Source organism: Pelecanus crispus, chromosome Z (genome assembly GCF_030463565.1).
Source record: "Pelecanus crispus isolate bPelCri1 chromosome Z, bPelCri1.pri, whole genome shotgun sequence".
Taxonomy (NCBI): domain Eukaryota; kingdom Metazoa; phylum Chordata; class Aves; order Pelecaniformes; family Pelecanidae; genus Pelecanus; species Pelecanus crispus.
The window spans coordinates 25,436,052-25,458,357 of record NC_134676.1 but is presented as its reverse complement, the minus strand read 5'-3'; the positions used below and the strand labels follow the sequence as shown (position 1 = coordinate 25,458,357).

Here is a 22,306-nt window from a genome sequence, read left to right as displayed (position 1 = left end):
GCCCCAGAGCTGGGTCTCACCAGAGCAGAGTAGGGGGGCAAAATCACCTCCCTTGGCCTGCTGGCTACGCTTCTTTTGATGCAGCCCAGGAAACAGTTAGCTTTCTGGGCTGCAAGGACTACAAAATAAGGTTCCGTAACAGATGATTCACTGTAACAACTTGCTGGTAAAGGTGTTAAGAGCTGCCAAGATCTCCCTATACAATGGAAAAAACTAAACAAAACCTCGGGTATGTAATTCATACAGGAAGATTTACAAAACTTTGCAAATAAAGCATTTGTAAGGCTGGATTCTAAAACAGTACACACATAAACAAACAAAACATGGAATTAATTAAACCAATATCCTTTCTGGATAATATCTATATCCTCGTTTTTGTTACATATCACCACATTGATGTTAAAATGCAAGGTCACTTGTCTCATGCTTCTCCAGCTTCAGCATGTCCAAGACAAAAAAAAAAAAACATAGTAAACTGAAGCTTTTTTTTCTGTCTCAGACCAGGCTGGATTTTTACAGATCCTACATGATTCTTTAGTGTCACTTAGGACTTACCTGCCTCAAAGATTTTTGCACAGCCTGAAAAAATTATCAGCTGTGTCAGTACAGGCTTTCTTACTCCAGACAATGCTCACCAACACTATGCCAGCTTTCTAATACTACAGCAGAGCTCCACAGCTGGGTCTGCGCAGAGCGGGTAGGAAAAGTGTAAACATGCTCTACGTGGGGCAAGCCTACAGCTTAGATTAGAGAAATAACTTATTTCCTAGGTACATAAAAACCATTCATACTATTCAAAAGCTAAGAATGCCATTTTTACTCCATTTCTCCCAGCTGTTTTACTCACAGACACTGAAAACAGGGAAGCACTGAATGATTTCATACCGAAAATAACTCAGTTCTTCAGGCTTGTAACACTCCTGCTCAGATCTCAGTTACACGGCAAGTGACCTATGATGACTTCACAGTTTTCTGGCATTACACTCTTTCCTTTCTGAAAGTCTTAATAAAACAGACTCAAAAGACTGGCTGTCCTAGTTCTGCTGCACAGCATCCAACAGACTGTTAAAGTTAAAAACTTAGTGGTGTCAAGACCTTCAGATCACGTACTTAGCAGGCAAGCCCCTTTGCATGGTTCTTGGGCACCAGCTCTGCCCCAGAGGACAACACTATGCTCTTTTGCTCTTGCCCTAGATGGAATCCTCCTCTGGCCAGTTCAAGTTGGGCTGGTTTTAGAGCTGTTTCATCCCACTGCAATAACACAAAAGCAGACTTAATGAACCACAGACTCTTGCCCTTGAGGCCCTTTGTGTCTCCAAACTGTGGTCTGAAAACATAATAAGCCTTGCCTCAGGTTTAAGAGATCTGTGCAAGTCAGTGCCAAATTGGTGTGATGTTGCATTAAGACCCATGTGTACTGAATTTAACTGCAGCTATCATTAATCAGTTCAAACTCCACACCCTGTGCACTTTACTATCAATAACATGGTTTTACAAACACAGATGTTTTTTGATTATTTCAGTAATTATGATTCTTCCTCTGGTCCTCTGTCTACAACACACTTCAGTAGGGACAAGTTCAGTCAATGCACCAGAGTGCAGGTATCCAGCGTTATAAAAAAAACACACTGACCAAATAAAGCACCTTGAACTTTATTCTGGGTCAAAGTCTTCACCCCACTAACTAGAAACATCATTTAAATAACAGAACTATATAAAAAGGTTTAAACAACAGAGGTGACTTAGAAAACACTAACAATCTCATTTCTTGTAAATATTACTAGAAAATTACAGAAAATTTAAAATATTGAATTTCCTCCCCTATACGGGAGGAAGAAAAGATGACATTAACTTATTGCTTGCTGCTGGTTTCAATTTTAAAGAATCAATAAAAAGCTGATACATTCATAAGCTGCTAAAGACACAGCTAATGTCAACAGAGGTTGATTTTAGAACCACAGTATATTTGCTTTATCTTCCAACAATTGCAATGCTGAAATATTCCAAAGTCTTATCTTTCAGAGTTTTCAGCTGTCCATAACGTAGTCTGAAAAAATGAACCTTTTCAAGACAAATTTTATAACGCATTCTTCAGCATGGGAGGTGTTAAGTGTGATAAGATTAGTATGAGGTGGTTTTTACACTCTCTACCCATACGTCATAGGCTGTAATCACCTGAGGACTTTCTGGTAACGTGTGTTAGATCTTAATAAACTGCATTAAGAATAGGTTAACATTCTAACTTTAACACTGCATTAATAACAGTAGGAAGAAAAAAAAAAATCAGCAACAGCACACAGTTCACCTTCTTACCACAATCACTGACAGGAAGAGTTACTGCTTTGAGGGATGAATTTGAAGGATTTTCTTTTTAAGCAATTACTATGTTTTTGCTGAAGAAAAGTTGGGGTATGACAGCAGATCTTCCATTCGGATGTGGGAATCAGGAAAAAAAGCAGGGCAAGTAACACAGAATAGGATTGTTTTGATCTATCAGGGAAAGGGTGAAAGAGCTTTTTACACAGGCACTGTGAAAGAGCTTTTTACAAGCTCATCTTGACCTCTTCATAAGATTAATGTATCAAGCCATTGTATGAATCCATTCTAAATACCATCTAAGCAAGGCAGTGGCAGGTTATGCTTTTTATGATTGCTTCCAACTTTGCCAACATTCAGTTTTTCAGAGTCACAGAGCATATTACCAAGGGGCTCAGTGTGCAGGCACATCAACTACCTCAAACGCCCCAAGTGTTAGTGTCTCACACCAAATGTGTCTCTCCTGCTGTAATTTTCTTTCTCTGTCAAAGCTGGCCTTTGTTTTTGTGACAACTTACAATGTTTCCTGGTTCCAAGAATAGTACGCCTCTGCCTCAGAAATGGTTTTCTATTAACATTAGGGTTGAATTTTAGGAGTGGCTATTGACTTTAAAATTTCCAGTTGAAGACAGCATTAACCAATTTTCAAAAAGGTAGAGAAAGGTGTTCAGCTCTTTGTCAGTCAAGGCATTCTCACTTGGATCTGATTTCTTACAAAACAGGTATAACTATAAAATTGTTCTCCCTTCCAGATAACCCAAGTTGAGTTCGTGTTTGGACCACCTCTTTCTCAGCAATTCTAGTCTGAACTCGCTTGTCCAAGATGCAATTCTATATTCACTTTTCTCAGAAAAACTGTACCAATACCTTCTTCACCAGTTACCTAAGTCCCAGTCAAGATCACAGTCTTTCCCTTTCCACACTGGCTGCCAAGGAGCTAGGCATTATTGACACCTTACAGTAAAGTCTGATGTTCTGCCTTTCAGCTGAAAGCTTTCATATTCTTTCTAGTCACCCAGATGCAGCCACCAGTTTACCAGGGTTTTTGCTTAGTGTGTAACCTCACCAGTTAAATCAAGAGTAATCTCTTCACATTTTCATGAACAAAAATTGCCACTTCTGCATTGGCAAGCTCTGGAAGGTAGTTACCACTATTCAGGAAAGACTCCATTCACAGCTCTCCAATGTCACCTGCAGAATGCTCCTTTGCACAGAACACCAGGCTTCTTTTAAATATTTTTAACTATGCATTTCAATGTACAAAGATGTTATTCTGCATGGTAACCTACCCCTCTCACATCCCCGAACACTAAAAAAAACTTGTAAATAATGAACTTGAGGTCACAAATTAGCAACTATCACAGATTGTAACAGGGGATATACTGTAAAAGTAAAGAGACACTTAAGCTGAGATTTAACCAGAAAAGGTCACATTTTGTCTAATTCAATATTGTGTGTTCTACACAATTCATTTTTATCTCCTCAATTAACTTCCTTCCTTTTGTTACAGGCACTGCTGTGTCTTTCAAAGTAGAAACGTATCTGTGCATCAGCTCTATGTGTTCCGAAATGTGATGTTAAAAGGAATACTCAGATGCCTACTTAAAGCTAGGCGTTATCAATTTAAATGCAAATTAACTGGATCAAAAAGAATACCAAGCAGACTACATATAAAAACTATAAAACAAAAAGAAATCAATTGATTTATCATGTACAATACAGAAGCAATTTAAATAATCTATCTGTATTTTCCTATAGCTAAACCAGACACAACATTAAGATTTATAACAGACTAGACTGAAATAAGTAATCGGCAGTTAAACATGTTTTGCTTTGCCTGGTATTCTTTTACAAACTCTCTTACAGCATTAAAAACCACTAATCCCTGTGGAAGAAGGTGAAACATTTCAGAATGATTCCATACGCTAACAGTAAGGATTTTCCTATGAACTACACCATAGTCTGAAGTCTTTCCAATTATAGGATTGGTAGAAACATTTAGCAACCAAAAGAACTTGCTCAGAAAGAATTGTTTAAGAGATACAATACAAATTACACTCTCACCTAAATTTCGAAATAAATTTAAAAAAAAAAAAAAATCAAAGAACAACTCCTACACCAGAATGCATAGACTTTAACTAGCCTGCTTTTTTTTTCCCCCCCTTTAAAAAGTAGACAAAGTATCACAACCGTTTCTCCAGAGACAGTAGCCAGAATCTAAATTAATGCCTGGTAGTCAAAGATACTCTCTGAAAAGAGAGGATACTACAGGAGTCAGCCACTGGAAGAAGTTTTGAGTATAATCTCTTTATCTACTTTGGAAAGAGAAAAAATAATAATCAAATTCACTTGGCCAGAAAAAAGAAAGGGGGGTGGGGGGAAATCAAGTGCTACAAACATACCCTTTATGGGAATAAAATTCAACAACACAGAAAATGAGGGGCAGAAATGCCAATTTTTTTTTTTAAAAAAAGGTGCTTATTGGCATGTCTAATTTACACCAACTGAATCCATACATAGTCAATGCTTCAGGACATACCAAATCAACCAAAAAACACCCCAAACACTGTATCAGTAACCTACCGGTCAAATGAGAAACAGTAATGCAGTTAAGAATTCTTCACACTATGCTTAATAGGATTATCTCTGCTATATCTAAAGTCTTCAGCCAAAAGCAGCGGCAGAACGCATCAACTCTGCTTCCTTACAACAATAATGCAGCCTAGCTTATTTGGAGACTAGCTCTTGTAATTAGTAAAAGGTGAAAACTCCCTTTAACGAGAAGCACAAACCCTTCTAAAGAGAGCAATTTGACTGTTGCCAACATTAACTCAGTAAATCTTTGCATTCATTTTCTAGTGGTCTGATCTTCAGTTCTTTAAAATACTTCCTAGTAAAATATAGTAGAAAAAATGTTTCTTTAGATTGTTTGTTGCCTACCATGTTCCATTCTTAGCTCAACTTTTTAGAAAAATCAATAAATAACCATGTTTCTTTAAAGAAAAAGCGTGACAATTCTGAATGAACTTTCCACCTTGAAGTACATAAAAACATTTCACCTAACACAGTGTTAGACAATCAAGGCTCCATTCTGACCTGCTGTCATACAGTCTATTTCACCCCTCAGCAAAGTACCACATCACCACAGAACTACTGGAGAAAACGCATGGACTGCAAAGTGTTTCAAACACCAACACTAAACAGATTCCAGCTACCACATTCACACAAACATTCCCATCTTCAGAGTTTAAGAGGGCTAGCATATATTAAGGGAAAAGGGCGGGGGGGGGGGGGGGGGGGGGAAGTATCACAGAAGACATAAACACCAGTTGCTAGTACAACTGTTCAGCTGAACAAATATAAACAATTATACAGTTTACCAGAATTGGAAAACCCTGAATCTACTTTGACTAAAGCCAAGGATTTCTCTAGGTTCTGTTTGATTCTCTAGGTCTTCATTAGACAGAAAGCAGTGGTTTTTTATATAGGCAAACCTACACAGGATTTTGTCTACTATTAAAAAGAAAAAGAAAAAAAAGCAACACCACAGCATGCAGTGGCCAGCTTCGGCACTTCTTGACAATATGTTGCTGGAGACTGCTATGCCCACAGGAATCCAGTTGCCATCCTTTTCCCAGCTGTGGATCATGTTTTTTATTATACAATGTTTTGTATTATACAGTGAGTATATTCAGCAGCTGCTGCTAAACTGCTGTTGAAATCAGTAACTGGAAGATAAAATGCTTAAGCCTGCCTTCAGCATGAAAGAGACTTGCCTACATTTAGGCTTTGATTCGAACAGTTTCTGTTACTCATTTTGCACAAGATAGAAGGAGCTAAAAGAAGTCCAAATGTGTTTACTCTTTTTTCCAGGACTGATGACCACTAGCAAAACACAGGCCTTGCTCTACCTTGACACATTCACAATCATCAGCTGGAAGAGACCATATATGCTGAAAGGGAAAAGTACACTGGAAGTTAAGTTTTAAGCCATGTTACTCCGAGGAATTGAGTCACAAGAGTCTTGCCAAGGCACCCTTGGGCCCATAGTGCCCACTCTAGGACCCACAGAGTTGAGCTCTGCAGCTGCTCTTCACACACAGGGGGTGAAGAGATTTTGGCCAGGTCAGGAACAAAAGGCACAAATCTCACTTTTGCCCCCCCCCAAAAATCACATGGAACAGCGGTGGCAAAACACTATTTTCTCACTTTCAGCAGACAACAGAAATATCTCTTTTGCAGAAAAAGGCTAATTTATATTTGCTCTGTTAATGATTGGAGATCTTCTGCCCCTTATGCAATTAAAGGTCTCAAAATTAGAGACTTTGCCCAATGTTGACATTTTAATCAGTATTTATAAATTCAAATTCTATCACTTCAGCTGACCCCACAGCTTACTGGTAATATACTCCACTGATGTGGAAGAAAGGATCAGGTTTTAGGGCAAGGGTCACACTGCAAAAATTAAGACTGTCTGGAGACCAGCAAGGTAAATATTAACCCAATTTGTGAACACAGATTAGTAAAAGGCTTTATTTTTTCACTTCAGAACTGTAGTCGCTTGTTTCTCTCAGGAAGCTGAAATTTGATTATTTCCTACAGGGCTTTCAATGCCCTGGAAAATTTGAAAGATCCACACTAATGTCTGCAACTCCCAAAGGAGAGCCCATTCTAACTTAGGGAGCCACATTCTCATGATCTTTTGTCTTTGCCACTATTATAAACCTGAACATTGCTCTTACATGGGCCTCGTCAACAACATTTCCTACCTTGTCTCCTGCTTGTCTGCCACACTCACTGCTGAACTGCAAAAGGCTACTGTTGCTACCCCTCTTCCTTGATGGTAGACAAGAGGACATCCCCACCACTAGCTGTTGCACAAATCTTCAATTACTAGTCAACGCACCAAAGCAAAAAAAAATTATTTCAACCTCTCCAAAGACCATATGGTAAAAATCCCATGATCCCTATTGATACTACACTGCTCTACCTGCTGATGTTATCCAGTTTCTCTAATTAGCTACAATCTCAATTTTGAGTATCCACTGCAGGGAAGACAAGAAGGAGAAAGATAATTTTTCTTTGGGGATGTGAATGCAATTTTTAAGTATTCCTTTCCTTATCAGAAAGGGATCACAACACAAACATTAGCAGTCTGCTATTTTTATTTTCATCCGAAAGCTCAAAATGTGTGCAACAACAGATATATCTACTGCATCAATCACTGGTCTAAAAACTCTGATGCAGACAGGAAGTGGATGTCTAGCAAATGCCACTTTGAGGCACAACCATGGCTTCTTAATACTGACAATTTCACCGGAAATATCCTTGACAAAACAATGCAAATTACTAGACCAGTGCTGGACCACTGTGTTTAAGAATTTTGTGAACTCTTGACATGAAATAAATCACTGTTTCAGCCTAGGCAAGGTTTTTAGCTAAAACCCACAGTGGACAGACAATTCAATCCTTCTTACCTCCAGAAAGCAAAAATGTGAGAGTGATAAATCCTTTTCCACAATTTATATCATTACTTGGTCTCTCTGTATCTGCTAGCAACAAAGTCAGGTGTATTTTATAGGTTTTGTTTGGACTACTAACATCCTAGGTAAATTGAGATTAGGACCCAGATAATCTTTTGGTTTATTGCCATTTTATAGCCAATTTCATCCCCCTCCTTGTCCAATATGGCAGATGGATTGTTCCAAGTCAAACTACAGTAAATCACATCAGCAACTGTATTAAGTTTGTGCAAGCATTACATTTTTTACATTCCCTTTTACCTTTGACTGATAATCCTATTTATACTGTCTTAATAAGGTCTAACAGGATAAATGGTTATTTGAATTTATACCTCTATCTAGTTATGTTTGTCTGCAAGTTTCTGTCATGAAATATCTACTAATTAATGGCAAGAACTTCCAAAGGCACAGAGATTTATTGTGTGACTAGTCTCAAAGACACCTCCCCCATCCCCCCCCAAAAAAAGAAGATAAAAAAGGATTAGGACGAACACTTTCAGTTGTACATTTATTCAACATGAAACAAAAGTTAAAGAGTAGCCAACCACAGTTTCTTCTCTACACTTTCTAGCTGTTTTTAAGCCAGCAGGAGGCAACCCAATCCTTAACAGAGTCTGCAGTAGGGAATAGTATAAAAAATTCCTCCTAGTTCCCATACTGATTTATAGGAGTCACCTGGCAGGCTAAGTCCAGCACCTTTCACCTTTCCTGCAGTCACACCACCAAGATATTCAAGTAAAGGAAAGTACCAGTGTATTTTCTATGGTAATTTCATTAGTGAAAATAAGTACAAACAGAATAAAATAGTTCTCTGGGGGAGAAAAAAAAAAACACCAAAAAAAAGAAACTGTCTTTGATTACACAAATCTTATCTCAGTATGGTTGAAATACCGCCCAACACTGGTTTCCCCGCCACCGCAGTTCTTGGTAAACGTTTCAAATTATAGCCCACAATTCAGCCCCACTCCACCCTTTTTGTGTGCACACTACGCAAACATCGCACACCTAAATGAGGATGTATGTCTACTAATTTAACCACATCTTAGGACTAACTTTACATTTCTGTAATAGTCTTTTGCATACATACTAGCATTTATGCTAGCCAAACAATTTCTAATACTATTTCTACCACAGCTATTTCTATTTTTAATCAATTGGGAGGCATGCAAGCACCATTGGGATGGAGGCCACACATCTGAAGTAACAGCTGCAAACATCTAATTATAACTTGATACTACCTTCTACAAAACTAAAGTTTTAGTAAGGAGGAAAGAGAGTACAGATTTATTTTGTGGACTTATTTTGTTTCCATTTTGGGGTAGAAGGTTATAAAACCTACCTAATACAATGCATATTACACTACTGACAGACTGTCTTGTTCAGGGGATTATTTTTGTAAGGAAGACAACCTTAACTTGTCAAAGAGAGATTCCATTTGTAATATCTGACTGCAAACTATCTGCTTCTATTTATACATCTGCCAGACTCTCTAACCTTTGGTAAACATAACTTTCTAGCCATCAGTTGGCCATCAAATCAAACTTCTAGCAGCTGTTGCCAGACAGGAGTGCTAGGGAATAGTAGTTATTTCTCTGCACTCCCCTGCCTACTGGATGGTTTCTTTTTTAAATGAGCAGATCCTGTGATGAACAAGTTACAGTAATGCCCTACGCTTGGAGTAGACTCTTCAATTTGTGTTGAGTTTACGGCAAAAAGCAGTACAACTCTAAGAAAGCATGTAGGTTTAAAACATACTTAAGATGTAGCCTAGCAAGATATACAATAGCATCTGATCCATCTAGCCATCTATTATTGATAGCCATAAGTAAATAATTATTTTTACTGAGGCTTCCTACCTATTTAAGACCTTCAGTCCAGGTTTATTAGGTGGAGACATGGCTCTCAACAGCAAACTGTTTCTTTACAAGTCATGAGTCACTGAGGTAGAGGCAGAGAAGAAAAAAGTTCTAGAAAATTTTTATCAGCTTAGAAAGTAGAGTATGTGCAACAGTGACTACTGTAACTCCAGAAGTGACTTCATAAGCAAGAAAGTCCATTTTTTAAAAATCCTGATTTACACATGCTGCAGAAATTGTTCAGTATGAATTGAGGAAAGATCACCGTGCTCTGTAACTAATTGATAAGGTACTCACACCAGAATGGCTTAAAACCAAACAAACTCTATCTCTGCTGAAATGTCCTCTCTCTTCACTTGGAGAGTGGAAGCTTGGAGTTTTTCATTTGATTCATTCTACTACCAGTCTTTTTCCCAAGCTAACAGAATTCAAAGTAATCTTCACAACTTAACTCCAAGTGTTCCCAGTTTATACTGGCAGCCTATCTGGAATACAGCTTTATTCTTATTATGTATTGAAACACAACAAGAGTTTGAAAATAGTCTGAATACTTTCCCTTACAACTCCTTCTCAACCTCCATGCTCCCATATCAAATTGATTTTTATCTGACTGTTACCTTTCCCAGCTTTATAAATGAGTTTTATTTCATCCTTCAGCTCACTACTCCTGCAGCACTTTCTTTAACGTTGTCTACCTGTGTTCATATTCATTACCCACAATGAAGTCCTAGCAAACAAATTACCCAGCAACCCTTTAAAAATTAAGCTTCTGTTTCAGGATATCACCAAGTAACACAATATATACAGCAAATGGTATGTAGACTACATCTATACTGTTTTTATGTATGTCTGAGAACAAACTCTGCTCTGTGGGTCAAAGCGGACTAGTTAGCATCTCCAATGTCTCAGCATCTTTTGTACCCTCTATACTGCTTACCAGCTAGAAGACGCTATGCTGAAAAGGCCACTTAAGAGCTTTGCATCACTACAGAGCAGGCAGAGGCTAGCATGCAGCAAGTACCACACCCTTCAATCACAGAATAACCCAGGCTGGAAAGAACCTCTGGAGGCCATCTGGTTCAATACTCTACTTAATGCAGGGCTAACTTCAAAGTGAGATCAGGTTGTTCAAGGCCTTTGCCAGTCAAGTTTTGAATACCTTCAAGGATGGAGTACTCTGGGTAACTTGTTCCAATGCTTAAAAGCCTTAATTGAGAAAAAATTATTCTGTCTATTCAGATTTTCCCTTCTAGCAACCTGTGAGAGTTTCCTCTCATCTTTTTGCAGTGCACCTCCATGAGTGAGACACTGTATCTCTCTATATATCCATCTAATAAGTAGTGAAAGACAGCCATTAAATCCCATCTCAGCCTTCGCAATGCTAAACCAACCTAGCTCCTCCGCTCTTCCCTGTACATCATGAACTCCAGCATCTTTCTTCTACTGGGGATCCAAATCTGGATGCAGTTATTTCAGATGCATCTCTTAAGCATCAGTTAGAGGGGAATAATCACCTCCCTTAACCTACTGGCTATGCTCTTTGATTTTACCTGAATGGATGAAGGAAGCACTTCCTCCAATACCTGGAGAAAACAGAGTCCTCTCTCACAACATTTTTATTACTCCTCTCTCGGATGCAGGTATCAGTCTCAACCGTTTCCAAAGCTTGACCCAAAAAAGACTGAAGATACGAGGTTTCACAGGTGGGACTAACATAGGAGAACCTAGAACCACCACCAGCTGTAGGCCCTAAAATTGAGATCCAAAGAGAAATCTATAGAGAAGAGGCTTATCATCACTGTTTGAAGCTCAGCTTTCCCCAACTTGCATCAAATTAATCAAGACATGAGCTCATATTTGGCCAAGTTCACAGCATCGTAACTTTGCAACTCTGCTATCTTTTGCCAGCACAGGCCAAGATCCTTTCCCCTCTAGAAACATCAGTCTCCACATCAGAAGTCAACACAGCACGCTCCTTGCTGCTTTGGGTCACCCAAATCACTAACCCACAAACGCACTTCGCCCAGGTGCAGGACAACCTGCAGAATGCATGCCAAGATGCACGTGAATCACCTGTAGTCAGCTGACCATAGGTGGAGGATCTTCTGGGTAAGCTGTATCTCAGTGTCCTCTGAATCCCTGCTGCTGCTTTCATGAGATGCACTGCTTTGCTTCCAAGTCTCTCAAATTGAGTTGTTTTCCCATACCCATGAGGTTAGGAGACAGATGCAGGAAACCCTGGGACCAGATACACAGAACAAGCCCACCAGGATGCTTTCCTAGGCACAAAACCACTATTCCTTTACCAGTCTCTGATGGGCTTCCCCCACCCCCAGTGTCCCTGATACCGTCTGTTGCTGTGCAGCCTGGGCTCCTGCAACATCCTGCCACCTGGGCAAACAGCTGCTACACAGGAAGGCAAAACAAATAAAAGGGATCCCACCAGCCTTTACAGAGCCAAAAGCCAACATACCATTGCAAAGTAACAAAGGTTGTTTGGTTTGGGGTTTTTTTGTTTGGTTTTTTTTTGTTTTGTTGTGTTGTGGTTTTTTAAACTAGAAAGAGCTGAATCAACAAGCTTAAAGAAAGGCATGTCAGCTTTGTTGACGGCAATTTGCCATCTTCAGTCTAAAAGCAGCAAGCCAAGTAACTCTTGCTTTAGGATGGCAACAAGACCACGAGACTGCTGGCTTCTGTGCACCCACCCCTACCACAAGGAGCAACTGGCAGCTCTTCCTGAGGCAGTAAATTCAGACTGAGAAGTATGACAGAACAAGCTGCTGGTGAAGCTCTGCCAGTCCTGTTGCCTTTCTACAGCTTCCTACTTCTGGAACTACCTGCACAGCTGACTCTTAGCCCTGTCCTCATAGTCTCCATCAGCAGGGCTTCCCTGGTCCCCAAAGCCCCAAGAATAGACCGACGGTCAATGCCCTGTGGGCCCAAGTGTTGGAGGGGATTGCCAATGCAGCAGGTGTGTCTGCAGAGGTACACAGAGTAAGCAGGTTTAGCCTTTGTTAGGGCTTAGAGACAGGCTGCACTGCTGTTGCCTTTTGAGATGACTGAAGTCCAACTTTCCCAGCTGGATTCACAACTTTCCAAGAGAAAGTTGTCAGCTTTGTTCATCAGCTGCATTGCAAATGGATTCCTTCAAGCATAGTGGCTGGTCAGGTTGTCACGGCATCTACAGGTACGGGTCCCTAATACCACACAACAGGAAGGAAGAAGGGTGACAGGACTCTGATGACACTCTGACTGACTTGCAGCAGTCTGCAAGCGAGTCTGCCATAAAATGGCAGTTCAGGAAGTGCAAGCAGGAGTACAAGGGAAAGACAGAGTTTCTCTCTCAGAGGCTCTGTGCTAAGAGCACTTTCCTACTTTGCTTTCATAGTGATCTGAATGGCAAACACTGAGAATCTCACAGTGCCTGAAGTACGCCCTTGGAACACAGATGGGCCTCTGAGGAACGTAGCATACCAACCTTTGCTTGGCATGCAGTGCCACGTGCCACACTTCCGCCCAGCCAAATCTGCTCAGGTAACCTCAGGCTACTGCTCCCACCAGCACACAACTAGCTGTAGCACTTGCTGCAGGACAGGTTTGTCTTCATCCCCCCTCTTGAGTAGTCTCAGTCCATGGAATAGAAGTCCAGTACAGCCCCAACAGTCCTGAGCAAAGGTGTTGAACACAGCCCTCTCACTGCTCTCATGTCCGCTTCCAGGGCCTATCCCATGCAAAGCAGCAAGCTATGCCCTACTTGTCCCAGAATCACAAGCCAATATCCATACTCCAAAACTTCCTGCTGAAGGGCAGCTGTTGAGCTGCCAAGGTCTATTCCAGATCCTACCTTCCATCAGCTGGATCAGCCTGAGTGTGGTCTGATCATGGGTGAACATGACATTTCGCAGACTTGAGACCTAGAGAAGTATGAGGCAAACGCACATAATCCAAGCCCCTGAGTTTGATCCAGGCACAGAAGAAAGGAAAAGTACATAAGAAGAAGTGGGAAACATGCAGAAATTATTACCTCAAGTTACCGCAATCAGACAAGGAAAGTACAGTCCTCTCAGCTGTGGCAGTTGATTCCAAGAACACAGCAACAGTGGTGGGCACTGAGAAGTGTGTACAGGTGACTGTCAGCACAGATGGGTGCAGGTGCCTGTCAGAATTAGTTTTACTGGATTGCTATGTGGAAATACTATCCACCTAGTGGAAGGTTCTCAAAGAACAGGACTCAGAAGACTACTGTTCCAGGATTTGATCATTCTCTTGCAGGGACAGCAAGGAATGAGGTCAGGTGGGTGATCTGCAGGCTTGTCCATGCCCCTGGGAACTACGAACTTGCAGCTTTTCTCTTCTGTCACACAGTACTGGCAATGAAGCAGTGCTTCTTGTTTGCCTCCTTTCTCTTCCCTCCAGACACACTTTAATCAAAACAAAACACGCAACTGGAGCTATGTTCCTACTGTGCTGAAGAGTCTTTTCCAAGCAGATGGTGATTCTGAAGCTGCTGACAATGGTTGTAGGGGCAGAGGTGGAGGATGATGTGGTCTGTGATAACAGCACCCCTCCAAATGCTGGGCTGGTATCCAGCAGGGTTGAGCTGCCAACTGCCTTGCTCCCAGTGCATCAGGATGTCTTCCCAGCAGCAAAGACACTGACTAAAGGGTAGTGGCTAAGGGCCCTGGAAACACCAATCAAGACCCTTTCTGCTCCTTCTGTCCCAAACAAAACAGAAGTGCAACTACCACAAAGGTTGATTTGCAGCTACCGGATTGAGGTTTTGACAGCACACCTACCTTCAACAAAGTGCATCCAGGGTACAATAGGGCACTGGCGTATGGTGGAAAACTCCTGGAAAACTAGGTAAGAGGAGGGAGCAAAAGCTAGCACAGCTTATGTCCACAGAACCATACTTCAGTACACATTTTCCCTTTGGCTTTCCACATTGAGTGAATTACCTGGAGTGATTCTAGTGTACATTAATGCACACAGAAAGTTGCTTATCAAGAAAATGGGCTACTTAAGAGACAGTACAGACTCAAAATTAATTTCTGCTCTTACTTAACTTCTCCTTTTTAAAAAAAACCCAACATATACTTCACTCACTTTTGCATCTGTAACCCCCAAAATGCCCTTCCCCAGTACCTGCAAAGGACAGCTTAGTATTGACAATGTTGTTACAGGCCAAAAGGAATAAATAATACAAGCTGGCAACAGTAAAAGTCAATACAACTAATAATGAGTCAACATGGATAGCAACAGAAAGAATTGGTCTGACAACAGTGACTGGAGTCAAAATTTAGAATGCAAGACAAGACAACGTGTTCACTTTTTCCCTTTCTTAAAAACAGGGCTTTTCTTTCAAGACCAGGATTACTACCATTGATCTACTTCAACCTGTATCAAAGGTTGTATGTAAATATTGTGATCAATTCTGCAAGTAATCTAAATCTAATCAAAAGCAGAGAATGGGACTTTCGGGAGGTGGTAGTAATGGATACACAGTGTCATTTTTGCTGGACTCTCACAAAAAGAAGCAAAAAATAGACACAGTTGAACAGTTACTGATGCACTAAAATATACATTATAGTATATTGTATTATCCTAGAGAACAAAGTTTCCATAATAACATCACCCTCTCTGAATACCTCAAACTGTTTTGTGTACAGTTAACAAAAAGCATGCCTCTAAGAAGGTGGAACAATCTTACAAACTAACTGGTACTGCTGTTATATCTGCTAATATAATCTTTTGACACCAAAGTTTTTTTTTTTTCTTCTACTCTGAAACTTCATATCACAGCTTGATAACAGACTATTTGATTATTTTCGATATCCTTGCCATTTTTTTCATTCAATGAAAGCCTTCTGTTTAAGAATGAGGCAAATGAATTGCACACGTGTTTCAGAAAACAGACATCACGCAAAGTAATAAAATCAAAGTAGAAGACTTCATACAGTTTCTATTTCACTTTGCAGATTTAAAGAAAAAAAACCCAACTCATCCCAATTTTTCAAGAAAGTACAACAGCTGCACTTGAATATGAATCTTTCCTGTGCTAAAGTTCACCTTTAGAGACCGTGATTATATCACTTGCAAACAAATATTGTTAACTAAATCGTCCCCAAGCACATGGAAGAGCTTCTCTTTAGCAACAAATATTCTGCTGACATGACATTCCATTTTAAAAATCGTCCTTCAATAAAGGCACTCACTTTTGTAGCTGCTGGTTCCACTAGTCTCTGACGGTGGCGTGCTGAGCTGAAATGACTCTTCTGAGGCGCCCCTTCCTGACAGTGAATGGAGAAAGGGGAGGAAGAAGAACAGAGAAAAGGGGGAAATGGATCGTGGAGGGGATGGAATGGAGGATGTTGGAGAAGGGAGAGGAAGAGTATTTAACTGAACTGTATTTTCACTAACTTTGTAAAAGCTTTATTAAATCAATTTCAATAATACCACCATAAAAATATCAGAAAGAAAATGATGCTTTTGCTAGAAGCAGCCTCATGAGGCTTTTATATATGTATTATTCATACGCATTTAATGATGCTGTCTACTATAAATACACATATATACACACATGTACACATGCCTACTTCATTTCTAGATACACACATTAAAGTTGAAAAACCATTAATTTCACTCTTCCCAAGTATATACATTATCTTACATTTTCTGTATCAACTTAAGAAGTCACACACAAAAGAACCCAACTCACTAGCCTTCGCATCCAGCTGGGTTCACACTCTAACCCAAAGACCAGCATCTCCTCTAATAAAATATGATGTTTTAGATTCATATTCTCCATCCAGAGCTTCAACAGATTATCAACCACCTTAAGTTTTAGCCATTTTTACCTAGCAGATGATAATACCTTTTCCTGAGAAAACACAATAGTCTTCATCACATGTGCAAAATTATTTAGCATAATACCCCACTGCAGCCAGTCTTAAAACTATCTGGATTTGCTGGAGCTGCAGAAGGACTGCCACCTAGGCTTCGAACAGTGCACCATTTGGTTGTCTATTCCGGCTACTTCTTGTGGTTCCCTCTCACTGATTAAAATCGGCACTGAGCAACCTCTAGGGACCAGTCTGTCCCTAAACTTTTCCTATGTGGATGGAGATGCTCACCTGCCTTTCAAAAAAAAAAAAAAAAAAATTATGTCCACGTACTCAAACTGCTTAAGTACCAAGAAAACAGTGAAACTAGAAACAAATACAAAGTTTCAGAAAAAAAATACGTATTTGGAATATCTATACTCTATAATTTAAAATTTTACAAAGTAAAATCTTAGTATTTGTATCTCCTTTTCCTACAATGAAAGGAAAAAATACTACAGATTTCTGTTTCTTCTGCTGGTCTTCCGGCCCCGCAGGCTTTCAGCAGATCAGATTATTGGAGAAGTTTTGTTTCTCTTTCATAGTCACACTTGCCCCTTTACTGACGTTATCTTGATACTCTTCAGATATCATAAAGCCATACTGAAGAGGTGCTACTCCAACACATTTAAGAAATACTCTGAATTAAAGTATTAGGACAAACAGCTTTTCTGGAAATTGATTCAATTTATTCCCTCCTTCTCAACAGCCTAAATACATACTGCCAATCAAACAGCCTTGCAATGTTTTAACTACTGAAACAGTAGCACTTGCTCTGTTTGCTTTCAAAATTAAGAAAACTTCTAAGTTAATTTTCTGTATGAATTCTACCAAATTTGGCATTTGAATTTTCAGGAGATAATTTAAGTTGTCACGAACAGCACTGAAGATTAAACATCTACTCTGTCATTCCTAGAAACTCTGTGGCAACCACAAGAATTAACATGCTCATTAACTTCACAAACATTACTTTTATCAAAAATAAACACCTCTTAAAATGAACCCTCCACTATGTTTCAAAATTCAGCCTAAACACCAATCACTATCTGACCTTGCCAAACTTTTGGCTTTATAGAACATTTATATGTTAATATGCAAAAAACAGTAACAAAATGCCTAGCAAATTCAATAATCTCCTTCTTTATGATCAGCAGCATTGCTGCAATTTGACTGGTGGTCTCATTCCTTTCTGATAACAGGAAGAAGGCCCATCACCATCACATAGAGGCTTTGTAAAGAGAGGCAGGTTGCTGGAAAAATCTATAGGATGAAATGAACTATGAATAGAGGACTGCCTCCAGGAGATACATTTTTCCATGTGAATGAACAGCTGTATCTAGCAGAAAAAAAAGGAGCAAGAACATTGCAAACCATTAAGCGAAGAACCAGCAAGAACCTAACAGTGAATCAGTCAGAACACTGGCTAGGAGGGATGACAGTCAATAAAGGCTTTGCTTTTTCTGTCATCAGTTTCTAGAAACTCATTCCTATACACTGTATAAACCACTAGCTGCAGCTCCTACCAACGCATTAATAGAAGTGCAGGTGGATATGAGAGCATTATTGGTTTTGCTGAGTAACAGCAAGGAAACAAAAATCAAGAAAAGGGGATAAGACAGATACTGACAGAGTGTTACATAGGTTTGACAATCATATCTGCACATTCAGTGTCCAACCAAAACTATTATGGTGTCCTTGCAATAACCATAAAGTGCTCCTCCACCATGCCTGCTGGGAGTAACTTTACCTCATACAGCTGTCCTATAGCAATAGACCTGTAGGAATTAATCATGTGCATACCTCATCTTAGCCTCCTTACTGACACTTAAATGGCTTTCTGAAATTAACTTCACAGAACTGTACTCAACCTGTGGAATGCCCTGAGCCCGCCCTTGGAGAAAGAACCATGTAAAAAAAAAAAAAAATTATTTAACTCTTCTGGAGAATAAATACATCCAGACAAAATCATACAGAACAGCCACAGTTATGCAAGCCAATTAAGCACATGCAAAACTATGCGCACAGCTCTGCTGACTTCAACATACATAGCCAAGTACTTCCCAACTCAGGCTTTTCACTGCCTGTGAAAAGCCATAAACAGTGAACACTTTCCTTTCTTCAACTCAAGAGCCCATTTTTAAAAGCTAACTTCAGATGCACATATTGAAATACGGAGTCTTTAGCATTCAAATTCTTCATTAACTGCTCTTGTAGAAAAATATTTGAAAAGAAATTACATTAATTTACATAGATGTATAAAAAATATGGTCAGTACTGAGAGTCAAATATTCTGCTACTGAACACTTGATCACTTCTACCAACATACTCACTCTACTAAACATAATGACATGTGTTGAATAAAAATTAAACTGGCCTGTGACCAAATGTGCAAGTTTACTCACATAGAATGTGGAATAACACACCTTGAACACACTGTCTTTTTCTCAGATCACAAAAGACTACCAAATCACAGAACTGATCATTTAGATGTGTTACTTTTGCCAGTGTTACTTTTGGACAGTGTGAGAGACTGAAAGAGTCGATGACTCAAACATTGTTGTGGGACAAGGTCTGCATAGAGACAAGTTAAGATCTCCATGGCGACAAAGCAGGGCCTGCATAGCAGCACAGGTGAGAAGCCAAGGGCAGCAGGAGGCCTGGGAGGGTGGAGGGTGTGCAGTTCCGCCTTCTGATGGCTGAAGGCATGCGGAGTTCATCTGAGGAAGGGGCTCACAACTACCCGAAAGACCCCTCACGACCACCCACTTCCCCGCCCCCGACACACACACACACACAGTGGCACCTGCACAGAGGATGAAGAACATTCTGGAACAAGCCTCAAGGCGGGGCGAGACAAGAGGCAGGGACTGGCCTACCAAAGACAACTTCGAGGAGCCATGGGCACACCCCCACCACCGGAGGACCCCACATTGCTGCTGCAGCTCTGGGCCGGCCTCCCCTGCTTGCTGCTGGCACAGCTGGAGGCCCCACGCTCCGAGGGCAGCACGCCTGCCGCCGGAGGGCTGCCACGTTTACCATCGACATGGCGGGACCAAGGGTGATAGTATTTCTCTCTCCACCCCCCTTTCATCCTTTTCTTTTCCTCTTACAAGTATTTGAATTAGAACCCACATTGCCTACTGGTGCGCTTCCCTGGTTCAGGTTGGTGTTTACCATCAATAAAGTGTTTAATCGATTGTTTGGTGTCATTTCACCTTAAGTTAGCCCAAGGGAATCACAGAACCTCCACGATCCTCTCTGGGCAGCCCAGTTTGGACCGTGACAGGCAGTAGTACGGAAGTACTATTAAGACATTCCGCTAATATGGAACATGAGCACTGTTACGGAAATCAAGAAAAAAAGACGACAAAAGGTATTTATCCAATGCTGTCTGCATCCCACACAGCACAACAGTTAAAGATATAAGAGATACCACATATCAAGGTTCAAAATCCTCTACCTACTGAACACCCAAGGAGACAGAAGACCTACATTTAGTTTCTTCCCCACGATACTTTAAATTTACTGTCTCAATCTCTCCACAAACATTCCAATTTGTACAGCCCCACACTGCTGCAGTGAGTATGAACTCTACAGTCTGCTATTTAAGGTATGCATCTGATGGTTAAGGTATGCATCTGGTGGGGAGAAAACATGAGTCAAGAGCCTGCTGCAAATCACATGAGGCAGAGAATGAAAATCCATGAGACTGTTCCCCTTTCCTTCTCTCTTTCAGACCCATTACACAATTCCTTCTATGAGTCTTACCTGAAAAAAATCAGAATATTTTACAAATACAAGATAGACTTCCTCATACTTCTGAAAAGATATCCACAAGGTTCTTTAACTGAAAATACAATTCTACTCAACTTGGCAAATATTTCTCAAGATTCTGCTTTTCAAAAAATAGTTTTTACCCCCCCTTAACAAAAAGGCTTCCACTCTAAGCAAGATACTATGCAGAGCCAGCTCTGTTACTCAAAAAGATCTGGTGGAAATAATCAAAGATTATAGCCACCTTGGGAAGGTTACATCATATTCACCACATGAAAGATAGTAGTGATGGTGCAAACGAACCCTAATTAGTAGAACCAGCATTACAGAAAAAGTAGTTATCTAGCACTTGCATAAACATTTGGTTACAATTGCAGAAGGCTTTTCTGATGATGATAATGTCTTTTTATAATGCTCCATTAAATTACTGGTGTAACTGACTAAAATTAGCGGTAAGTACTAAGGCTAGGTGACCTCACCTCTCTTCCTTTTGGGAGATAATCTTAAAACTTTTAATAATTTCTTTCTAAATTTCTCAATACTGTTTCCATTATAATTTGACATAAACTTTAATATTGTTAAAAAATGGATGCTTGAAAAAGGTCTCCTTTCTACCACAGCTTGGAACCATGGTAGGGTCAACTTAATCTTCACATTAGCTAGCAAGAGTGCTGATCTTCGGAGGCCTTATGTTCTCTCTTATTAAGATTATTAACACATGTAACACGAGAGCCTGTACGAAACTGAGAAGCTGGGTATTCTTCCCTCTTATTGGCAATTTTTTTTCCTTCCTGTCTCCCTTCAGAACACATTTCAAGAGCAGCTAAGAGCTGCAATACACACAGTTTACACTTGGAAGAATCCCAGTACAGCACAGATACCATTTCAGAAGCACAAAAGTATACCTAAATTGATGTGATTATTCCTGTGACAAAGGAAAGAGTCTTCAGACTATGAAAATGCTTATGTGGGCTGTGCCTCCAATGACATCAGCCATGTTGGTACACCAGTACAACATTCTGAATGGGAATATATTAATGGTTCATTTTATTAGCACAAAATCATCAGATGGGTAGACTTGATGCAAGAGCATCTTTTGGCAGAGTTAACATCAGCAGATACATGATACACTGCTGGACTGCACAGAACACACACTAGTTTTGATACTAACAGGTAGTAAAACTCAAGACAGCTACTCGTACCCTGTGCAAACAACAAATGGTATTTCATAGAATGATAGAATCGTTTAGGTTGGAAAAGACCTTTAAGATCATCCAGTCCAACCATTAACCTAACAAGTACAAGTTAGGTAGGTACCTAACAATACCAAGTACATCACTAAACCAATTAAGGGTAGAGTAATAATGTCATGTTTCCTGGCTTGGTGACGAGATTATTTTTTAATGAAAGTAAAAACTAGGAATCAGTAAGGTTGGAAAGGACCTCTAAGATCATCAGTCCAACCATCAACACAACACCACCATGCCCACTAAAACATGACCCACAGTGCCATGTCTACCCAATTTTTGAACACCTCCAGGGATGGTGACTCCACCACCTCTCTGGGCAGCCTGTTCCAATGCTTTCCATGAAGAAATTTTTCCTAATATCCAATCTAAACATCCCCTGATGCAGCTTGAACCCATTTCCTCTCGTCCTATCGCTAACTACTTGGGAGAAGAGACCAACACCCACCTCACTACATCTTCCTTTCAGGTAGTTGTAGAGAGCAATAAGGTCTCCCCTCAGCCTCCTCTTCTCCAGGCTAAAGAACCCCAGTTCCCTCAGCCGCTCCTCATAAGGCCTGTGCTCCAGACCCTTCACCAGCTTCGTTGCCCATCTCCTTCTATGGCAAGGTAACCCCCTTAGCAAATGAGGGGAAGACTGTGGATGTTGCCTACCTGGACTTCACTAAAACCTTTGATACCGTCTCCCACAGCATTCTCCTAGAGGAAGC

At 40.3% G+C, this 22,306-nt stretch overlaps 1 protein-coding gene across 1 annotated transcript in view; it reads right to left on the bottom strand.

Annotated features, from left to right (window-relative positions):
• Nucleotides 1-22,306, bottom strand: part of MAST4 (microtubule associated serine/threonine kinase family member 4) — a 312,006-nt gene that overhangs the window by 168,298 nt on the left and 121,402 nt on the right. The window contains exon 4 of the mRNA XM_075727088.1: nucleotides 15,910-15,984. Within this exon, the coding sequence (XP_075583203.1) occupies nucleotides 15,910-15,984 (75 nt within the window). The remainder of the gene's footprint in view (nucleotides 1-15,909; nucleotides 15,985-22,306) is intronic.